The sequence below is a fragment of the Leucoraja erinacea genome, chromosome 5 (genome assembly GCF_028641065.1).
Source record: "Leucoraja erinacea ecotype New England chromosome 5, Leri_hhj_1, whole genome shotgun sequence".
NCBI classification, from domain to species: Eukaryota; Metazoa; Chordata; class Chondrichthyes; order Rajiformes; family Rajidae; genus Leucoraja; species Leucoraja erinaceus.
In genome coordinates, this window is record NC_073381.1 from 85,305,103 (window position 1) to 85,324,941 (window position 19,839).

At 51.9% G+C, this 19,839-nt stretch overlaps 1 protein-coding gene across 1 annotated transcript in view; it reads right to left on the reverse strand.

Annotated features, from left to right (window-relative positions):
• The window catches only part of LOC129697512 (calpain-1 catalytic subunit-like), a 30,207-nt gene extending 12,525 nt beyond the window's left edge, over positions 1 to 17,682 (reverse strand). The window contains 13 exon segments of the mRNA XM_055636146.1: positions 2,334 to 2,400; positions 3,161 to 3,369; positions 5,957 to 5,968; positions 6,336 to 6,496; positions 7,199 to 7,359; positions 8,197 to 8,271; positions 9,771 to 9,859; positions 10,104 to 10,175; positions 10,971 to 11,145; positions 11,562 to 11,698; positions 15,078 to 15,196; positions 16,514 to 16,583; positions 17,369 to 17,682. Coding sequence (XP_055492121.1) covers positions 2,334 to 2,400; positions 3,161 to 3,369; positions 5,957 to 5,968; positions 6,336 to 6,496; positions 7,199 to 7,359; positions 8,197 to 8,271; positions 9,771 to 9,859; positions 10,104 to 10,175; positions 10,971 to 11,145; positions 11,562 to 11,698; positions 15,078 to 15,196; positions 16,514 to 16,583; positions 17,369 to 17,569 — 1,548 coding nt within the window. The 5' untranslated portion in view covers positions 17,570 to 17,682.
• Positions 17,683 to 19,839: the final 2,157 nt, after the last annotated feature.

Here is a 19,839-nt window from a genome sequence, read left to right on the forward strand (position 1 = left end):
GAGAAGTACAATGTAGCAAAGATGAGTGGGAAGCAAGAGGATTGGGTAATGTTTAAAGAACAACAGAAGATAAGCAAAAAGACAATACGGGGAGAAAAGATGAGGTACAAAGGTAAGTTAGCCAAGAATATAAAGGAGGATAGTAAAAGCTTCTTTAGGTATGTGAAGAGGAAAAAATTAGTTAAGACCAAAGTTGGACCCTTGAAGACTGAAAAAGGTGAATTTATTATGGGGAACAAGGAAATGACAGATGTTGAACAGGTACTTTGGATCCGTCTTCACTAAGGAGGACACAATCAATCTTCCTGATATAGTAGTGGCCAGAGGATCTGGGGTGATGGAGGAACTGAAGGAAAAACACATTAGGCAGGAAATGGTGTTGGACAGACTGATGGTACTGACGGCTGATAAATCCCCAGGGCCTGATGGTCTGCATCCCAGGGTGCTTAAGGAAGTGGCTCTAGAAATCATGGACGCATTGGTGATAATTTTCTAATATTCTATAGATTCAGGATCAGTTCCTGTGGATTGGAGGGTAGCTAATGTTATCCCACTTTTTAAGAAAGGCGGGAGAGAGAAAACAGGGAATTATAGACCAGTTAGCCTGACATCGGTAGTGGGGAAGATGCTGGAGTCAATTATTAAAAGATGAAATAGCCACACATTTGGATAGCAGTAACAGGATCGGTACGAGTCAGCATGGCTTTACGAAGGTGAAATCATGCTTGACTAATCTTCTGAAATTTTTTTGAGGATGTAACTAGGAAAATGGACAAGGGAGAGCCAGTGGATGTAGTGTACCTGGACTTTCAGAAAGCATTTGATAGGAGAATAGTGGGCAAAATTAGGGCACATGGTAGTTTAATGTAGTTGTATCATGTAGTTTAATGCGGATAAATGTGAGGTTATCCACTTTGGTAGCAAAAACAGGAAGGCATATTACTATCTAAATGCCGTCAAGTTGGATAATGGAGAAGTACAACGGGATCTGGGGGGTCCTTGTACATCAGTCTATGAAATTCAGCAGGTACACAAAAATGCTGGAGAAACTCAGCGGGTGCAGCAGCATCTATGGAGCGAAGGAAAGACTGAAGAAGGGTTTCGGCCCGAAACGTCGCCCATTTCCTTCGCTCAATAGATGCTGCTGCACCCGCTGAGTTTCTCCAGCATTTTTGTGTACCTTCAATCTTCCAGCACCTGCAGTTCCTTCTTGAACACTATGAAATTCAGCATGCAGGTACAGCAGGCAGTGAAGAAAGCGAATGGCATGTTGTCCTTTATAACAAGAGTAGTCGAATATAGGAGCAAAGAGGTCCTTCTGTAGTTGTACAGAGCCCTAGTGAGACCACACCTGGAGTATTGTGTGCAGTTTTGGTCCCCCAATTTGAGGAAGGACATTCTTGCTATTGAGGGAGTGCAGCGTACGTTTACAAGGTTAATTCCCGGGATGGCGGGACTGTCATATGCTGAGAGAATTCAGCAGCTGGGCTTGTACACTCTGGAGTTTAGAAGGATGAGAGGGTATCTCATTGAAACATATAAAATTGTTATGGGTTTGGAGAAGCTAGAGGCAGGAAACATGTTCCCAATGTTGGCGGAGTCCAGAACCAGGGGCCACAGTTTAAGAATAAGGAGTAAGCCATTTAGAACGGAGACGAGGAAACACTTTTTCTCACAAAGAGTTGTGAGTCTGTGGAATTCTCTGCCTCAGAGGGCGGTGGAGGCCAGTTCTCTGGATGCTTTCAAGAAAGAGCTAGATAGGGCTCTTAAAAATAGCGGTGTCAGGGGATATGGGGAGCAGGCAGGAATGGAGTACTGATTGGGGATGATCAGCCATGATCACATTAAATGGCGGTGCTGACTCGAAGGGCCAAATGGCCTCCTGCACCTGTTGTCCCTAGTGCATAGGATAGTGCTATTATACGGGGTGACCACTGGTCGGCACGGACCCGGTGGGCCAAAGGGACTGTATCCATGCTGTATCTCTAACCTGTAATAGAAAGAGACACAAATCCTAACCTACAATTTATCGCATTGGAGACTCTCGGACTATCTCTAATCGGACTGCACTGGACTTTATCTTGCATGAAACATTATTCCCTTATCCTGTATCTGTACACTGTGGATGGCTTGATTGTAATCATGTATAGTCTTTCCGCTGACTGGTCAGCACGCAACAAAATACACGCGACAATAAACTAAACTAAATTAAACGGTGTTGGGTCTGGGGGTGAGTAACGGAGCCCCTTGCCCCCACTCGGTGCCCGGCCGGGTACACCCCGGTTCAGGTGAATCCCTCCACCCCAACCCACCGGAGACGGGCGCAGCCTCACCTGGGCGTACTTGTCGAACGTCTGCTCCCACGCACTGTACTCCTGGCGACTCAGCGATGAAGTGGAGCTGGGGTAGAGACACGGGGAGAGGGGACAGAAACACAGGGACAGGGGAGAGGGTCAGGTCTGGCCCGTTAAACCTGGCCTCTTGCTCAGTACCACCTCTCACATGCCTCCCCTCCCACTCTCCCCTCCACCCCCAGCCCCCTCTCCCCTTCCCCATCCCTCCACTGCTCCCCCCCCCCATCCAGCCCACCCCTCACTCCATCACCCTCCACCACTCATCCACCCCTCCCCTCTGCCCCAATCCCCACTGCTCCCCCATCCCTCCCACCCCCTTCTCCAACTCAGCCCAACCCCACCAGGACCGATGATGGATGGAGGGAGAGAGAGACAGCAGGGGGAGGGGGAGAGTGAGGGAGGGGACAGAGAAGGGGGAGGGAGGGAGGGATAGAGGGAGGTGAGTGAGGGAGGAGACGGAGAGAGGGAGGGATAAGGGGGAAAGGAAACGGGAGCGGGTGAGAGGATGGTGGGGGTGAAATGAAGAGTGTTAGAGCAGACAGGACAGACAATGAGTTGGAGGGGAGAGTGGGAGAGAGAGGATGAGGGGAGAGGGAAAGAGGGAAAGAGAAAATGAGAGAGTGTGAGGAAAAGTGAGGAAAAGATTGAGATATTGAGAGAGAGAGACTTACCCAATGGAGGGAGACAGAGAGAAAAGGGTAAGGGGGGAAAGGGAATAGGTGGGGGAAGAGAGATGACAGACGGTAAATGCTGGTGGAGACCGTACATAGTGTGGAGGGGGTGTCCCCGGGCTGAGGGACTCCTACCTGTGGTGGCGGCTCCTCTGGATGTAGGTGCGGAGGATGAAGTCTCCGGCCTGGTTGGGCTGGAAGGTGCTGGGCACCATCAGGTAGGTGCCGGGTCCCAGCTGGTAGGTGTAGCTCACCTCCCGGGTGTTGCGGTAAACCAGGCCCCGGCTCACCAGGAAACGCTCACCGAAGCTCGTACAGGCCAGTTTCTGGTTTAGTACCTTCACCTGGAGCCCAGGGAGGTCAGGGGTGAATACAGGTCTTCTGGGGGTCAGGGGTGAGTACAGGCCATCTGAGGGAGGGCCGGTGTGAGGGAGACCGTCTGAGAGAAGACCCACAGCCTACAGGACTCTGTCTGCACCGGCAGTGTGTGTAACACAGTCTCACTCTCTCTCCCTCCCTTACCCTCCACCCCGCTTCCCCTCACTCTCCCAATCCTCTCAATACCTCCCTCTCTCTCTCTCTCTCTCTCTCTGTCACTCTCTCACTTTCTCTCTCTCTCTCTTTCACTCTCTCTCTCTCGGGAAAGCAGCTAACATAATCAAAGTCTTGGGGGCGCTGTCCTGTGCACGGCTGCCCAGCCAGCAGCTGTCTGTCTCTTCATCTTTTTATTTTTTATTTTAGTTAGTTAAGTGTTTTGTTTGGAGGTCTAGACTTTTTTATGTGGGGAGTGGGAAAGGGGGAAACTACCTTTCAGGGTCCCTACCTGGTCGGAGAGGCAGCTTTTCTCCGGGCTGCAGCTTCGACCCGTCCTCGCGGCCTACCAGCGGGCCTGGAGCGGCGTTTCCTGTCGAGAACCGCCCAGAACCTTGGCTTCGGCGGCGGCACAGTGCTGGAGCGCTATCGTGGAGCGGGCGATGCCTTGCCCGGGTCGCCTCGCTGGAGCTCCGGTGAGCTGAGACCGCTGGGAACAACATCGCGGAGCTGCGGGACTGTGGAGCGACCAGCTGCGGGCGGTGACCCTGGACAACATCGGGAGCCTGGGATCTCTAGATGAGATCACCAGTTGTGGAGCTCCAACCGGCGCGGCCTTGTCGGCTTCTGAAGCCGCGGCCTCCAGTACCAGGGTTCCCAGGCCGCTGAGAGGACTCTCCCGACGCTGGAGCTACATCACCCGGCGAGAACAGCCAGGAACATCGGGCCTCCGTAGAGGCAACTGTGGAGGCCTCAATAGGCCCGACTATGGGTGAACTGGGGTTGGAGACTGGACTTTGTGCCTTCCCTCATGGTGTGAGCCAATTGTGGGGGGATGTTCTATGTGTTTTAAGACTCTCATTGGTATTATGTCTGTATTCTTTTTTTGTGTGCTGCAAAATGGCAAAAAGCATTTCACTTCACTACACCTGGGTGTATGTGAATGTGACCAATAAAATACCTTTGACCTTTGTCCCAAAGAAGCAATAATGCAATACTATAGCAGCCTGAGATACATCCCCCTGGGCTCTGTGGAGTTATTCACCCTTAAACCAGCTGAATCATCGACCATCGGCAAGGCCAGCAGCATAATTAAGGACTAGTCTCATCTCAGTCACTCCCTCTTCGCCCCTCTCCCATCAGGCAAGAGGCACAGAAGTGTGAAAACGCACACCTCCAGATTCAGTGACAGTTTATTCCCAGCTGTTATCAGGCAACTGAACCATCCTACCAAAATTAGCTACCATCTACATGTTTGGAGACCCTTGGACTATCTTTAATCGGACTTTACATAGCACTAAATATTATTCCCTTTATCGTGTATCTGTACACTGTGGACGGCTCGACTGTAATCATGTATAGTCTTTCCGCTGACAGGATAGCACGCAACAAAAGCTTTTCACTACTTCGGTACACGTGACAATAAACTAAACTAAACTTGTTAATACAAACACATTCTAACATCACTGACCAAGAATTCTCCAATCACAGTGAGTGTGGATGGGTTTGTGCCTGAGAGGGTGTGGTGTGTGTCAGCGCATCTCTGTAAAGGAGTGCCTGAACACCAGGCTGATGGAAGGCAGACATGAACTGACCGGAAATAATCCACTCACGGACCGGGGCTATTGCTCAACTCCAGTACATCGGGTGCAGCATTATCTGGGGGTGTTGGTTAATTAGTACTCCAGTAGGTTGAGTGCAATAGACAATAGGTGCAGGAATAGGCCATTTGGCCTTTCGAGCCAGCACCGCCATTCAATGTGATCATGGCTGATCATCCCCAATCAGTACCCCCGTTCCTGCCTTCTCCCCATACCCCTGACTCCGCTATTTTTAAGAGCCCTATCTAGCTCTCTCTTGAAAGCATCCAGAGAACCTGCCTTCACCGCCCTCTGAGGCAGAGAATTCCAGACTCACCGCTCTCTGTGAGAAAAAGTGTTTCCTCGTCTCCATTCTAAATGGCTTACTCCTTATTCTTAAACTGTGGCCCCTGGTTCTGGACTCCCCCAACATCGGGCACATGTTTCCTACCTCTAGTGTGTCCAAACCCTTAACAATCTTATATGTTTCAATGAGATAACCTCTCATCCTCCTAAACTCCAGAGTGTACAAGCCCAACTGTTCAATTCTCTCAGCATATGACAGTCGCGCCATCCCGGGAATTAACCTTGTAAACCTACGCTGCACTCCCTCAATAGCAAGAATGTCCTTCTTCAAATTAGGGGACCAAAACTACACACAATACTCCAGGTGTGGTCTCACTCGGGCTCTGTACAACTGCAGAAAGACCTCTTTGCTAGCTATATTCGATTCCTCGTGTTATAAAGGCCAACAGTGCAGCATTAACCATGGACACACTCCGTCCATGACTGCGAGTGAGGGAGGGGGAGATGTACTCACCGTGGGGGGCACCTGTGGGGAGAAGAGGAGATGGTGAGTCGGTGCTGGAGCCAGTATCTCTGCCCGCTTCTGCCCACATCCCTCTTCTCTATCCATAAACCTGTCCAAGTGCCTTGTAAATGCTGTCATCGTACCTTTGATTGATTGATACTTTATTCAATATAATCCCGATGGGCTCTTCCCTCCCCCCCCCCCCCACCCGTTCCTTTTACTGCCTCTCATTACACCCCCCCAGTCTCGACACACCCTCCCCCTTCCCCACCCCCAACATCCACCCCCTCGCCCCTGGCTCTAGTTCCGTTACCCCTCATCACATCCCCCCCCCCCCCACCAAGGTCCCCCTCACCATCCCCCCCCCCCCCCCTGCGGTCCCGCTCACCTGGAAGAGGTGACATGCGATTTGCAGCCTGCAGTTGATGTTGCGTCGCTGTGCCTGCGGTTTCTGCAGCAGGCTGAGCAGGAAGCAGCTGGTGCCGGAGTCGGGCTCCATGTCCTCCTCCCCCAGCGTCACGCAGTACTGTGGGTTGCTGCAGTAGTTGTCTGCACCACAAGTGAGGCAAGAGGTTGCAACGCTGCTTACTGCTGCCCGCACCTCTCCATGCACCATTCCCTGCACCACTCCTGCATCGCTCCCCCCGCACTGCTCCACCTCCACTGCTCCCCGTCTACCCAACCCCAACGCAGCAACGCAGCCGTCGCAACACTGTTCCTCGCACCACGGTGCTTCCTGTGGCGTTACTGCACTCCCTCCCTCCGCCACTCCCTCCCTCCCTCCGCCTCTCCCTCCCTCCGCCTCTCCCTCCCTCCCTCCCTCCACCATCAGGGAAGGGAGATAAGCGGAAGTGGGAAGGGCAGGGAAAGGAACAGGGACAGGGGCGGTGGGGAGAGGCTAGGTGATATGAGGAGGGGAGGGGAAGAGAGTAGAGGGGTGGGATGGGGAGAGTAGAGGGGAGGGACGGGCAAAGGGATGTGGGGAGGGTTGGGGAATGGTGGGGAGATGGAGGGGAGGGATGTACCAGGGGAGAAGGTGGGGGGAGGTAGAGAGGGGAGGGGAGAGATGGAGTGAGAAAAGGTGGGTGACGGGTTAGGGGAGGGGATGAATGGAGAGAGATGGGGAGGGTGTGAAGGGGAGAGACGCGGGTAGGGAGGGCGATAAGGTGGGCGGAAGGGGAAGAGAAAGTGGGGGAGAGGAGGGGTGGGGCGGGGGATGAGGGAAGGTGGGTGACGGGACCCCCAACCCACCATTGTTGTGCAGGGGTCCCCCGGCGCTGTAGCCCCGCACCCAGGAGCCGTGGTGAGTGGACAGGGCCCAGCGGTGGGTGCCGCAATCCTGCAGGAAGTCGGGAGTCAAGCTGCAGATCACCAGCTGTGAGAAATTCTCCCTGAAGTCTTGCAGTGACATCCTGTGCAGGGAGAGAGGAAGGGTCACTTCCACACACGGCCTCTGACCCCGAGGGGAATCGCCCTCGCTCTGTACCTCCGTGTTCCTCCCCCACCCCAACCCATCACAGCTTGGTCTGGGAACAGCTCCGACCAAGACCACAAGAAATTGCAGAGTTGTGGATGTCCATCACACAGACCAGACTCCACACAACTGACTCCATCTACACTTCACGCTGCCTCAGGAAAGCAGCCGACATAATCAAAGACTTGTCCACCTCGGTCATTCCCTCTTCTTCCTGCACCCGTCTGGCAGATGGTACAGAAGCTTGAAAGTGTGCACCATGAGACTCAAGAACACCAGACTTCTTCCCCTCTGTTATCAAACTTCTGAACGGTCCTTCCACAAGCTAGGGTAGAGTCTGATTCACCTCGACCCCATTGTGGGCATTGGACGTCTCTGGAACTGGTGCGCTACAATGTTGAGAACTATATTCTTCTCCTTTGCTCTATCTGTTGTACTTGAATTTGACTTGATTGTATTTATGTATAGCGTTACCTTTGTTTTGCATGCTATCCAAACCAAAGCTTTTCACTGTACCTTGTTACGTATGACATAACAAAACAAAACCTAAACCTAATCCAGGCATCATTCTGGTAAACCTCCTCTGCACCCTTTCCAAAGCCTCCACACCCTTCCTGTAATGGGGTGACTGCACACACCACCAAGAGGGCACTGGTGGGAGGTGCGTTGCATGCGATGCCCCCAGTTCTTGGTGAGTGCGGAAGAGGGCTGAGTCCCGTGACCCATGACCCTGGGAAGGAGGGTCCCAAAGAAGGTCGTGGCAGAGTTTCCGTACCAAAACTCCCCGTCGTTCTGCTGTTGGAGAAGTCGCTGCCTGGTGTCGGGGCTGATCCTGCCCCACTCTGCCGACCTGTGGGGGGGGAAACACACACAGACAGACAGAGAGAAACAGTGTGAGTGCTCAGAGCCCCTCCTGCACCATATTCCCCTCCCACATGCAACAACCTACTATCACACATTTAAGAGACATTAGACAGGTACATGGGTAGGACAGGTTTTAGAGGGATATGGGCCAAATGCAGGCAGGTGTGATCAGTGCGATCATGTTGGTCAGCATAGGCAAGTTGGGCCGAAGGGCCAGTTTCCATTGGCTCTATTCAATGGTTTAGTTTAGAGATACAGCATGGAAACAGGCCCTTAGACCCACCAAGTCCACACTGACCATCAATCACACATGCACACTAGTTCTATGTTATCCCACTTTCTCATCCACTCCCTACACACTGGGGGCAAATTTACAGAGGGGCAATTAACCCACAACCCCACACATCTTTGGGATGAGGGAGGAAACCAGAGCACCCAGAGGAAACCCACATGGTCACTGGGAGAATGTGCAAACTGCACACACAGACAGCACCTGATGTCAGGATCAAACCTGGGTCTCTGGTGCTATGAGGCAGCGACTCTACCACCAATGCCCCTGCATTAACTGGGCAGTGGGGCTGGTACCACATTCCTTTCAATCAAACTAAAAACAGTAATGGGTTTGAATCCCTTCCCCCTGTTGAGAATTTAGATTCAGATGTGACAGTCATAGGGAGATACAACACAGTAACAGGCCCTTCAGCCCATCGAATCTGTGCCAACCATCGACCACCTCACTGACAGTAACCTCATTCTGACGTTTTATTCTTCCCATGTTCCTATCACCTCCCCGCAGATTCTATCTCTCACCCACACGCAATTCCTGGTGACCCATTAACCCACTGATCCTGCAAGTCGATAGGACATGGGGACATGGGAGGGGGCCGGAGCACCGGGAGTAAACGCAGGGGGCTGAACGTGCCAACTCCACGCAGACCTGTGGCTGGTGGTAGGAGTGGGACTGCGGTCTCTGTCGCTGCAAGACAGCGGCTCTACCCGTTGTGTTAGGCAGCATCGTCCTGTGAAATTAGTCTCACTTCTCTCTCGTTCCCCAGACGTTGCCTGACCTGGTAGCTCTCTCTGCCTTTATTTCAGAGACCCAGCCCCACAGTGAGCACAGTGGATGTGGCCGTCACACAGACCAGACTCTCCACCACGCTGCCTCCTGTCCTCTGATGGCATCTGTACTATGGACACGCATGTTGCCCCATCGCCCCCACATGTGCAAGACGTGTTGTTGGTGCCGTGGTGACGTCCCCACTGTTCAAGCGTGTGCACTGTGTGTTGCTGTTGCCATTGTGATGGCTCCACTGCTCACACGTGTACAACCCACTGGTCACACATGCACACCGCGTGTTGCCGATTCCAGTGACATCCCCACTGGTCACACGTGTCCACAATGATGATACATGTATACTGCATGTTGCCGGTGCCATGGTGCCGTCGCCACTGACCACACGTGTGCACCGTGTGTGCGGTACTCACCCGTCGCTCCAGGGCCCCTTCCACTCCACATCATTGCCCCAGGGGTTCCTCACTCTCACCAACTCCTCCAGCTGGTTCTGGCATTTCACCTGGTGCAGGGGGAGAGAGAGGGAGAGACACGGCTCTGGGTCACCACAGGTCCTGACCTTCTCCCCCCTCAACGCTGGACATCACTCAGCCAACAACTCCCCCCTTCCAGCCCCCTGTCCACCTCCCCCCACCACCCACTCACCCCCTCCCCACACTGTGGTCTGCTTCCTCTCCCTCACCCCACTATCCACCCTCCCCCAACTGGCTCCAAACTCCCACCCTGCTCCGTGGGGGGGGTCTCACCTCCTCGGCTGCGGTTAGGGAGTACGCGTGCGTCATCACCAGCCCGCTGTCCAAACACCGCTCCCCGTCACTCTGGGGAGGGGAGAGGGGGAAAGAAACGACACAGGCATTAGAGTCACCGAGCGTCTTCTCCGTTGGCTCCCCCCTCCCCCCCCCCCCCCCCCCCCCACCCCCGTCACTGGATCACCAACCCTGGTTACCCTGCTAATATCACTGCTTCAACCAGGCCTAGTCACTGGGTTCGTATCTCCGGCTTGTTACCGCCGGTTACCGGGTTAACATTACCCCTTCACCACCTGCTGTTACCGGTTAAAATTACCGGGTCACTGCACCTCGTTACTGGGACAATGTCACCGGTTCAACCCCCCCAAAACCCACACCCCGGTTACCGGGTTAACCGCGCCAGTTCGCCACGCCTTTTCACCGACCCCGGTTACCAGGTTACCATCACTGGTTTATTGAGCTAATTTTGGGCTAATATCGGGTTCACTGTTTTGTGGGATCTTGCAGTACCGAGACAGCCTGGTGATTAGTGATTGAGGGTGGGGTGTCAGAACACCCCTGAATTCCTCCCCACACCGCCCCACACCCCAGCCTCAACCCCCTCCCCTCTCCGTCCCCATCCGCCTTCACTCCTCCTGACCTACATACTCCGCATTCCCCCCCGGACGCCCCCACCCCTCCTCCCCCCCCGACCCCCCTTCCCCGACGTTCCCCCCCCATCCTCCACTCCTCCCATTCTGAACCCGCTCTCCATAAAGAGCTCTCCCACCGACTCTTCCCCCCCCTCCCCCCTGCCCAAATCCCCACTCCACCCCTCATCCAGGAGTTACCCCTCCCCCTGGCCTTCCCCCTCCCCAGACATACTACCACGGCAGTGCTGCAGCCCAGGAAGGATCCGAGGGTGATGGCTCTCCTCAGGGTCCTCCACAGGTCCGGAGGGGGGTTGTCCAGCCGGATCTCCCTCTTCACACCCCCCGTGAAGTCCACCATGGCCTCCGCCAGATTCCCCATGTGCAGGTCCCCATAGGAGCCGTACAGCCTGGACACGTACAGACACACACACATCAGTCCACGCATGGCATGGTGGCGCAGTGGTAGAGTTGTTGTCTCATTGTGCCAGAGACCCAGGTTCCATCCTGACTTCGGGTGCTGTGCGTATGGAGTTTACACATTCTCCCCGTGACCAAGTTTCTCCATTTGCTCCCTCCACTCCCTCCCCGTGTGCCCTCGCTCCACTCCCTCGCCCCTCCTGTCCCTCATGCCCGTATCCTCATTCCCCGCCCCATTTACCCCCCCCATCCCCACAACTCCATCCCCACTCCCTGTGCGCTGGCTCCTTTGCCTCCCCTCCTTGTCAAACCCCCCCTCCCCTGCCTGTCTCCCCTCCCTATCCCTCCTGCCCTTACCCCCCCTCCCCGCCCCCCCCCCCCCCCCCCCCTCTCCGTCCCCCCTCACTTGGCATAGGCTTTCTCCAGGAGGCAGACCCAGAACTCATTAATGTCACATGACCGGACGAAGATCAGCTGACCCTTGTCGTCGGTGGGCAGCCAATCGTCCACGACAACGTCCACCCAGTCGCCATAGTACCAGAACTGTGGGGAAGCAGAGGTCACAGGGTCACTAGGTCATAGGGTCACGGCCACCAACACGCGGTCATGGCATCATGTATTCAGTGTCACGTGTTCATGGTGTCACATGTTCACAGCGACACATGTTCATGGCGTCACGGGAACGCATTTTCGCGGCTACACAATCTTGTCTTTCCGCTGACGGGATAGCATGTGACAAAAAAGATTTTCACTGTACCTCAGTACACGTGACAATAATAAACTAAACTAAAATTTAAAGAGACAAGATAAAGATTTGAAAGCTTTGAACATCCCCAAACACCAACAGTGGACAAACCATCCCCTGCGCTATCATGGCCCCGTTTCATGTGCTTTACACTGATGTCTTGTGTATTCTAGACAGGCCGTTACTTTTACTGTCTTGTAGAATAAGCGAGTTCGTTATTCCGACTGCGCATGCCGAGGTTATGGGTCACTTGAGAAAAACATTCCCGCCAGCTGAGCTGCTGCGTTATACAGATCTGCGTTTCATCCGTAGTCAGGATCGAACCCGTGTCTCCGGCGCTGCAAGCACTGTTCAATTGTAACTGGAGTTAGCGACACAATTTCTCCCTTCTCCACTGGTCCATGCAGAAATCTCAGCAGTGACAATCTAAGGAATCATGGTCCGGTCCCCCTCAGCCTGGGTGTATGGGTTCCATTCTCACTTGGCTGCCCTCCCGGGTTACACAGGGTTATTATACAGGGGCGAACCATGTAGCCCTCTCCTGCATAACCCCAGGAGGCAGATTTGTGAGCGGAGTCTCACTACTGTCCCCGTCCCCTCACAAGAGTCCCATCCCTATCCGGGGCGGCTGGAGATGTCCGGGGTGACCCTAGACTGACGGAACACCGACCCGGAGCAGTGGCAGCTAAGGCTTACAGCCAGCGCAGAGAAGAAGCGCTAACTCCAGCTCAACTCTGCTCCAACTCCCGAGGAACCCGTTCTCCGGTGGGCCGGGGATGGTCAGCTGCACCTCTCGCCTTATCCAGTGGCTGTCGGTTAACCCGAGCACCAGTCATCAATGGCGACACACACAAAATGCTGCAGTAACTCAGTGGGTCAGGCAACATCTCTGGAGAAGGGTCTCGGCCCAAAACGTCACCTATTCCTTTAACCCCGGACATCTCCAGCCGCCATCGGACAGGGATGGGACCCTCAGGAGGGGACAGGGACGGTGCAGTAGCAACTCAACAGTATTTGCAGCGCTGGAGACCCAGGTTCAATCCTGACTACGGATGAAACGCAGGTCTGTACACACGCAGCAGCTCAGCTGCCGAGAATGTCTCTCCGCCGGTCCAGTCTCTCCCACTGTCTCCCACTCGCACGTGCCCCCTCTCTCTCACTGTTACACCCCATTCTCCCGCTAACTGGCACCCCGTTCCTCAGATTAAATATATTTTTACACATAAATTATGAATAAAGATAAGAAAATGTTTCAAACACAAGTAATATTTTCTTATTCCAGTAGCAAACATTGAGGATTAAGTGAAAATAATGAATTCTTTAACTTTTTGAATATCTCATAATTGCAGCATAATTAACTGAACTAGAACTGGGACTGTGTAAGTGGTGTGTGAAGAGCAGAACAAGTTGACAGAATTCTAGATTAATTAATTGGTAGAATAGTTAACAATTTATACACAGTTTATACAGCGCGAGTTCGCTTTTTCGTTATCACAAATGACCTTTGACAAATCCCATGATTCCTTGCGGTTTTCAGAATACCAAACTCGCTTATTCATGGGTAATCTATATAGAATTTCCATAATTTGAATTTTTTGTAAATTTTAAAATGTATAAGCAAATTATGTAGAATTCATGTGTGACATGTAGAATGCATAATTTAAGTTGAATTTTCTGAAAATTACAGTATGTAGAATTTATGTAATTTACGTAGCATTATGTGTAATTTATGCAATGTACATGACATGCATGTAAACGTATGTAGAATGTATGCACAGATTATGTAGAATTCATGGAAAAACAGGATGAATTTATGTTCTTTATGCAGCATTTTATGTATAATGTATGTAATTTATGTACCATTTCTGTGATGTATGCATAATGTATGATGTGTGTATAATTACACATAATATGAAGTAATATACGAACATAATATACGTTATACATAATATGTATACTTAGGTATGTTGTCTGAATCTATGTGCCTGCTGCTAGTAAGAATTTCATTGTACCTGTACCTCACTGTAGTCATGCAGACGACAGTAAACTGAGCCAGTCCAGTCCCCAGTCTCCCAGTATCACAGTAAGGGATCACTACATCTCATTCCCTCTCCCTAACAACAGGACCGAAGTATCCACCTTTGACCGTGATGCTAATTCTGCCCGGCTGTGAACGGTTTATTGAATCCACCTGCTGATTGTCTTCAACACAAAAGCATGTTTGTAATGACGGATTCAAACTATTCTTAGTCACACAGTATGAAGGAACAAGCTCAGGTCTCTATTCACCTTTTGTCATATTCACAAAAATCCAGCCCTGTAAAGTAAATATCAAACCTTCTGTAAGCCTAATTTGCAAAGCAGCCACTTTGGGAACAGGAGACCAAGATATGCCTCGCCTTCACACAACGCAGCGAAACAGGGGCAGGAGTAGGACACACAGACACTCAGGCCTGCCCCACCACTCAATGCCAGCCTCACCTCCTCCTCTACACCAGTTCTCCAGTGCCCTCCATTCCTGCATCTTTCAGATAATTAACCAGTTCCACTTTAAATGCATCCAATGTTCCTGCCCCCACAACCCTCTGGCACAGCACTCCAGAGATTCACTGTCCTCGGAGAGAAACCTCAACACGCCTTCTTCTCTCCTCTCTTGTAGGGCAAACATACAGAAGCCTGAAAGCGCGCACGATCAGACTCAGGAATAGCTTCTTCCATGCTGTAATCACACTACTGAATGGCCCTTCCATAAGCCAAGCTGAGCCATGAGCTTCGTCATTGTAAGATTTGGACTTTTTCTCTGTAACTGTAACACTTTATTCAACTGGTATTTTCCTCTTTTCACGACCAATTGGACTTGTGTACGGCTTGATTGTACTCATGTACATTTAGTTTAGTTTAGTTTTGTTTATTATTGTCATGTGTACCAAGGTACAGTGAAAGTAGACAAACAATGAAAAGCTTTTTGTTTAGTGCTAACCAGTCAGCGAAAAGATAATACGTGATTACAATCAAACATCCACAGTGTACAGACACAGGATAATGGAAATAACATTTAGTGCAAGATAAAGTCCAGTAAAGTCCACTTTAAGATAGTCAGAGGGTCACCAATTAGGTATATGGTAGCTTAGGACTGCTCCTTAGCTGGCGATAGGTGCCTGGATCACACTGACTAACCCGGAAGTGGAAGAGCCCGCAGTAATCCTGCTGGAAGTCCTGGCCCGGAGGCACGACATGCGCAAAGAGATCACGGCGAAGAGTCAGCGAGGCCAAAGCTGCCAGGAACCAGCAGTCCCCTGGGGAGGAACGGGGGAGAGGGCAGTTAATACCAGCCGCTGCTCGCCAGGATCCCATTCCCTCCCACCACTCTATCCACTTCCCCACCCTAACCCACCTTGCTACCCCCACCACAACACCATGCTCCCCTTCACCTCACCCCCTCGATCCTCCCCCACCCCCTCATTGCCACTCCACACCTCTGCGGGACCTCCACCTACACCATACAATGGCCGCACATCTCCATTAAACTCTGTCCCTCTCACCTTAAAGCGATACCCTTTACCATTGGACATTTCCATCTGGGAAAAAGATTCTTACTGCCAATAACAATTGAGGATTGTACAACCACTTCCTGTAGCTAATAGGGTGATTTCACCAAATGTCAAATGAGCGTAGATCCCCCCTCACTTAACCGAAAATTTTAACTGGAGGACATATGTCACATCGGTACATGTTAGTGAATGGGGAAACACGCACTTTCCCACCCGTTAAAAACATGGAAAAACAGCGGAAGTGAACAGCAGACATTTGCCGTGGAGATTTAAAGATCCAAAATATCGGGAATTATCGCGTTTGCTCGCTGAATTTCATCAAAAGTAAGGCATTATTAACTTACTTTTGATGAAATTCAGCGAGTAAACGCGATAATTCCCGATATTTTGGATCTTTAAATCTCCACGGCAAATGTCTGCTGTTCACTTCCGCTGTTTTCCACCTTCAGTTCCCTCTTGTAATTACCTTACTTTCTATCTTTTTTTTTGCCTGAAAATTTAGGTCGCTGTGCTTCACGGTCACCCCGACTAGCACAGAAAATTTCAGCTCAAAAATCGGCCGTTTTCCATGTTTTTAACGGGTGGGAAAGTGCGTGTTTCCCCATTCACTAACATGTACCGATGTGACATATGTCCTCCAGTTAAAATTTTCGGTCACGTGAGGGGGGATCTACGCTCATTTGACCTTTGGTGAAATCACCCTATACTCCCTGATCCAGGCATAATTCTGGCAAAGCTCCCCTGCATCCTCTCCAAAGCCACCACATCCGTCCTGTGATGGGGTGACCCGGACTACACACAATACTCCAAATGTGGCCTGACCAAAGTGCTGGAATAACTCAGCGGGTCATGCAGCATCACTGGATAAAAGGAATAGGTGACGTCTTGGGTCAGATACCTTCCTCAGACTAAACGATAGAGAAGGTCTCTCTTACTTTCGATTTGGAAGCGTCACCTATTCCTTTTATGCTGCCTGACCGGCTGAGTTATTCCAGCACTTTGTGTCCATCTTCGGTTTAAACCAACATCCGCAGCTCCTTCCTTAACATGTTTGCACCTTACCCACGCTTCCTTGACACACATCGAAGCGACTGACCCCTCCCACGAAGAACTGGGGGTTGCCGTGGATGTCCTGGAAGTAGAGGAGAGTTTCAGATGCTGGAGTGAAGCACACAGTGGGGGAAGGTGGCACATAGAGGCAGCACCTTATCGATTCCTTTCCCAGAGGTGAATCAAGGACTAGAGGATATAGGCTTAAGGTGAAGGGGAAAAGATAAATAGGAATCCGAGGGGTGACCCTTTCACACAAAGGGTGGTGGGTATATGGAACAAGCTGTCAGAGGAGGTACTTGAGGCAGGTATTATCCCGATGTTTTTACGAAGGTACATGGATGGGAAATGTTTGGAGGGATATGGACCAAATGCTGGCTAGTGAAGCTGGGACATGTTGGCCGGTATGGGCAAGTTGGGCCGAGGGCCCGTTTCCACGTTGTATGAGATGGGCGTCGCGGGTTCCTGTCCCTGAGAAGCCCTGGGCAGCAAGTGTACCGTTGTGCCACCATGCCGCCCTGTTTGCCCCGCTCTGTCCCCAGCTCCATGGACGGCTTGGTTCAGCACGGTGGCGCAGCGGTAGAATTACATCGGTCCGACCCTGACTACAGGTGCTGTCTGTACCTTCTCCCCGTGACCTGCGTGGGTTTTCTCCGGGATCCCCAGTTTCCTCCCGCACTCCAAGTGTGTGTGGGATAGTGTAAATGTGCGGGGGTCGCTGGCCGGCGTGGACTCGGTGTTACCGCGCTGTATTTATCTCGAACGTTTCAAGTCCAAAGGCTCCCTCAACCCCTCCCTCCCTCCGCCTGGTGCCCGGAGCCCGGAGCCCGGCCGGCTCTGTCCCCTCTGCCCGCTCACTGAACTCACACGAGGTCGCTTCCACTGAGCCACGGGCACCGCCACGTCCCCCAGCGCCGCTCCGCCGGCCGGAAAGAGCGGGTCGTCGAAGAGTTGCCGAGCCCGCAGGCAGTCCCGCCGCAGAGAGCCGTGCAGCTGGCCCCGGAACGGCCGCGGGTTCCGCCGGCTGCCCACCGCCCCCTGCCCGCTGTGCCGGGCCCCGACCTCCATGCCTGCACAATGTCCCACAGCCTGCCGGCACACAGATCACAACCAAAGATCCTAGAGCATCTCCGCTCTATAATCTTTGGTCCCAACTGCGGGGCAGAGATTGCACACACAGCCGCAAGTCCGCCTAAACCCGCCCACTCTCCCTCCCTCTCGTTCACTCCCTATCACTTTCACTCTCTCTCTCACTTTCACTCTCCCTCCCTCCTTCCCTCTCTCCCTCATTCCCTCTCCCTCCTTCCCTCTCTCCTCTCCCCCTCCTTCCCTCTCCCCCTCCTTCCCTCCCTCTCCCTCTTCCTCACTGTGTATAGATGTTCCCACCCTTGTCCCACTATCCAAAGACACAAGGAACTGCAAATGCTGGAATCTAGAGAAAATAAACACAGTGCTGGAGGAACTCAGCGGGTCAACAAGCATTTGTGGAGGGAATGGAAAAGCAACATTTCGGGTTGGATCTGAAGAAGGGTCCCGACCTGGAATGTCACCTTCCGATGTTCTCCAGAGATGCTGCCTGACCCGCTGAGTTGCTCCATCGGCGAGCGAGGAGGGCCCTGGAACAAAGGGGGGACCCAGCGGCAGGGGCTGCTGTACAAGATAGGACTGTTCGGTGAACCTTTGTAACTTTGTCGGCGCCAGAAATGTGGCGACATTTGTGTTCTGCCTAGTCTGCTGTGTGTTTTTATGGGTTGCCCGCAAAACAAAGCATTTCACTGTACCTTGATACATTATTTTAGAGATACAACGTGGAAACGGGTTCTTCGGCACACCGAGTCCGCACCGACCAGCTATCCATGAACACTTACACTATCCGACTCGCTAGGAACAATTTAACCAAGCCAAATAACCTGCAGGTCTTTGGAGCGTGGGAGGAAACAGAAGATCGTGGAGAAAACCCCGCAGATCACAGGGAGAACGTACAAACTCCAGACAGGCAGCACCCATTGTCAGGATCAAACCCGGATCTCTGGCGCTGTAAGGCTGCAGCTCTACTACTAGCCACCATGTGACAATAAAGTGCCATTGAAACATAGACAATAGGTGCAGGAGGCGGCCATTCAGCCCTTCGAGCCAGCACCGCCATTCATTGTGATCAAGGCTGATCGGCTCCAATCAATAACCCGTGCCTGCCTTCTCCCCATATCCCTTGATTCCACTAGCCCCTAGAGCTCTATCTAACTCTCTCTTAAATCCATCCAGTGATTTGGCCTCCCCAAATTCACAACTCTCTGGGTGAAAAAGCTTTTTCTCACCTCAGTCTTAAATGGCCTCCCTTTATTCTAAGGCTGTGGCCCCTGGTTCTGGACTCGCCCAACATTGGGAACATTTTTCCTGCATCTAGCTTGTCCAGTAAGATCCCTCCTCATCCTTCTAAACTCCAGTGAATACAAGCCGAGTCTTTTCAATCTTTGCTAATATGACAGTCCCGCCATCCCACGGATCAATCTCGTGAACCTACGCTGCATTGCCTCAATCACAAGGATGTCCTTCCTCAAATTAGGAGACCAAAACTGTACACAATACTCCAGATGTGATCTCACCAGAGCCCTACAACTGCAGAAGAACCTCTTTACTCCTTTACTGAAATCCTCTTGTAATGAAGGCCAACATTCCATTAGCTTTCTTCACTGCCTGCTGTACCTGCACGCCGACTTTCAGTAACTGATGTACAAGGATACCCAGGTCTCGCTGCACCTCCCCCTTACCTAACCTAACCCCAATGAGATAATAATCTGCCCCCCTTGTTTTTGCCGCCAAAGTGGATAACCTCACATTTATCTATATTATACTGCAACTGCCCACTCACTCAACCTGTACAGGTCACCCTGCAACCTCCTAACATCCTCTTCACCGTTCACACTGCCACTCAGCTTTGTGTCATCCGCAAACTTGCTAGTGTTGCTCCTAATTCCCTCTTACAAATCATTAATATATATGGTAAACAGTTGCGGCCCCAACACCGAGTCTTGCGGCACTCCACTCGCCACTGCCTGCCATTCGGAAAAGGACCCGTTCACTCCTACTCTTTGCTTCCTGTCTGCCAACCAAATTTCTATCCATGTCAACACCCTACCCCCAATACCATGAGCTCTAATTTTAGTTACCAGTCTCCCATGCGGGACCTTATCAAAGGCTTTCTGAAAGTCCAGATACACTACATCCACTGGCACCCCTTCATCCATTTTACTTGTCACATCCTCAAAAAATTTCAGAAGACTAGTCAAGCATGATTTCCATTTCATAAATCCATGTTGACCTGGACTAATCCTTTTATT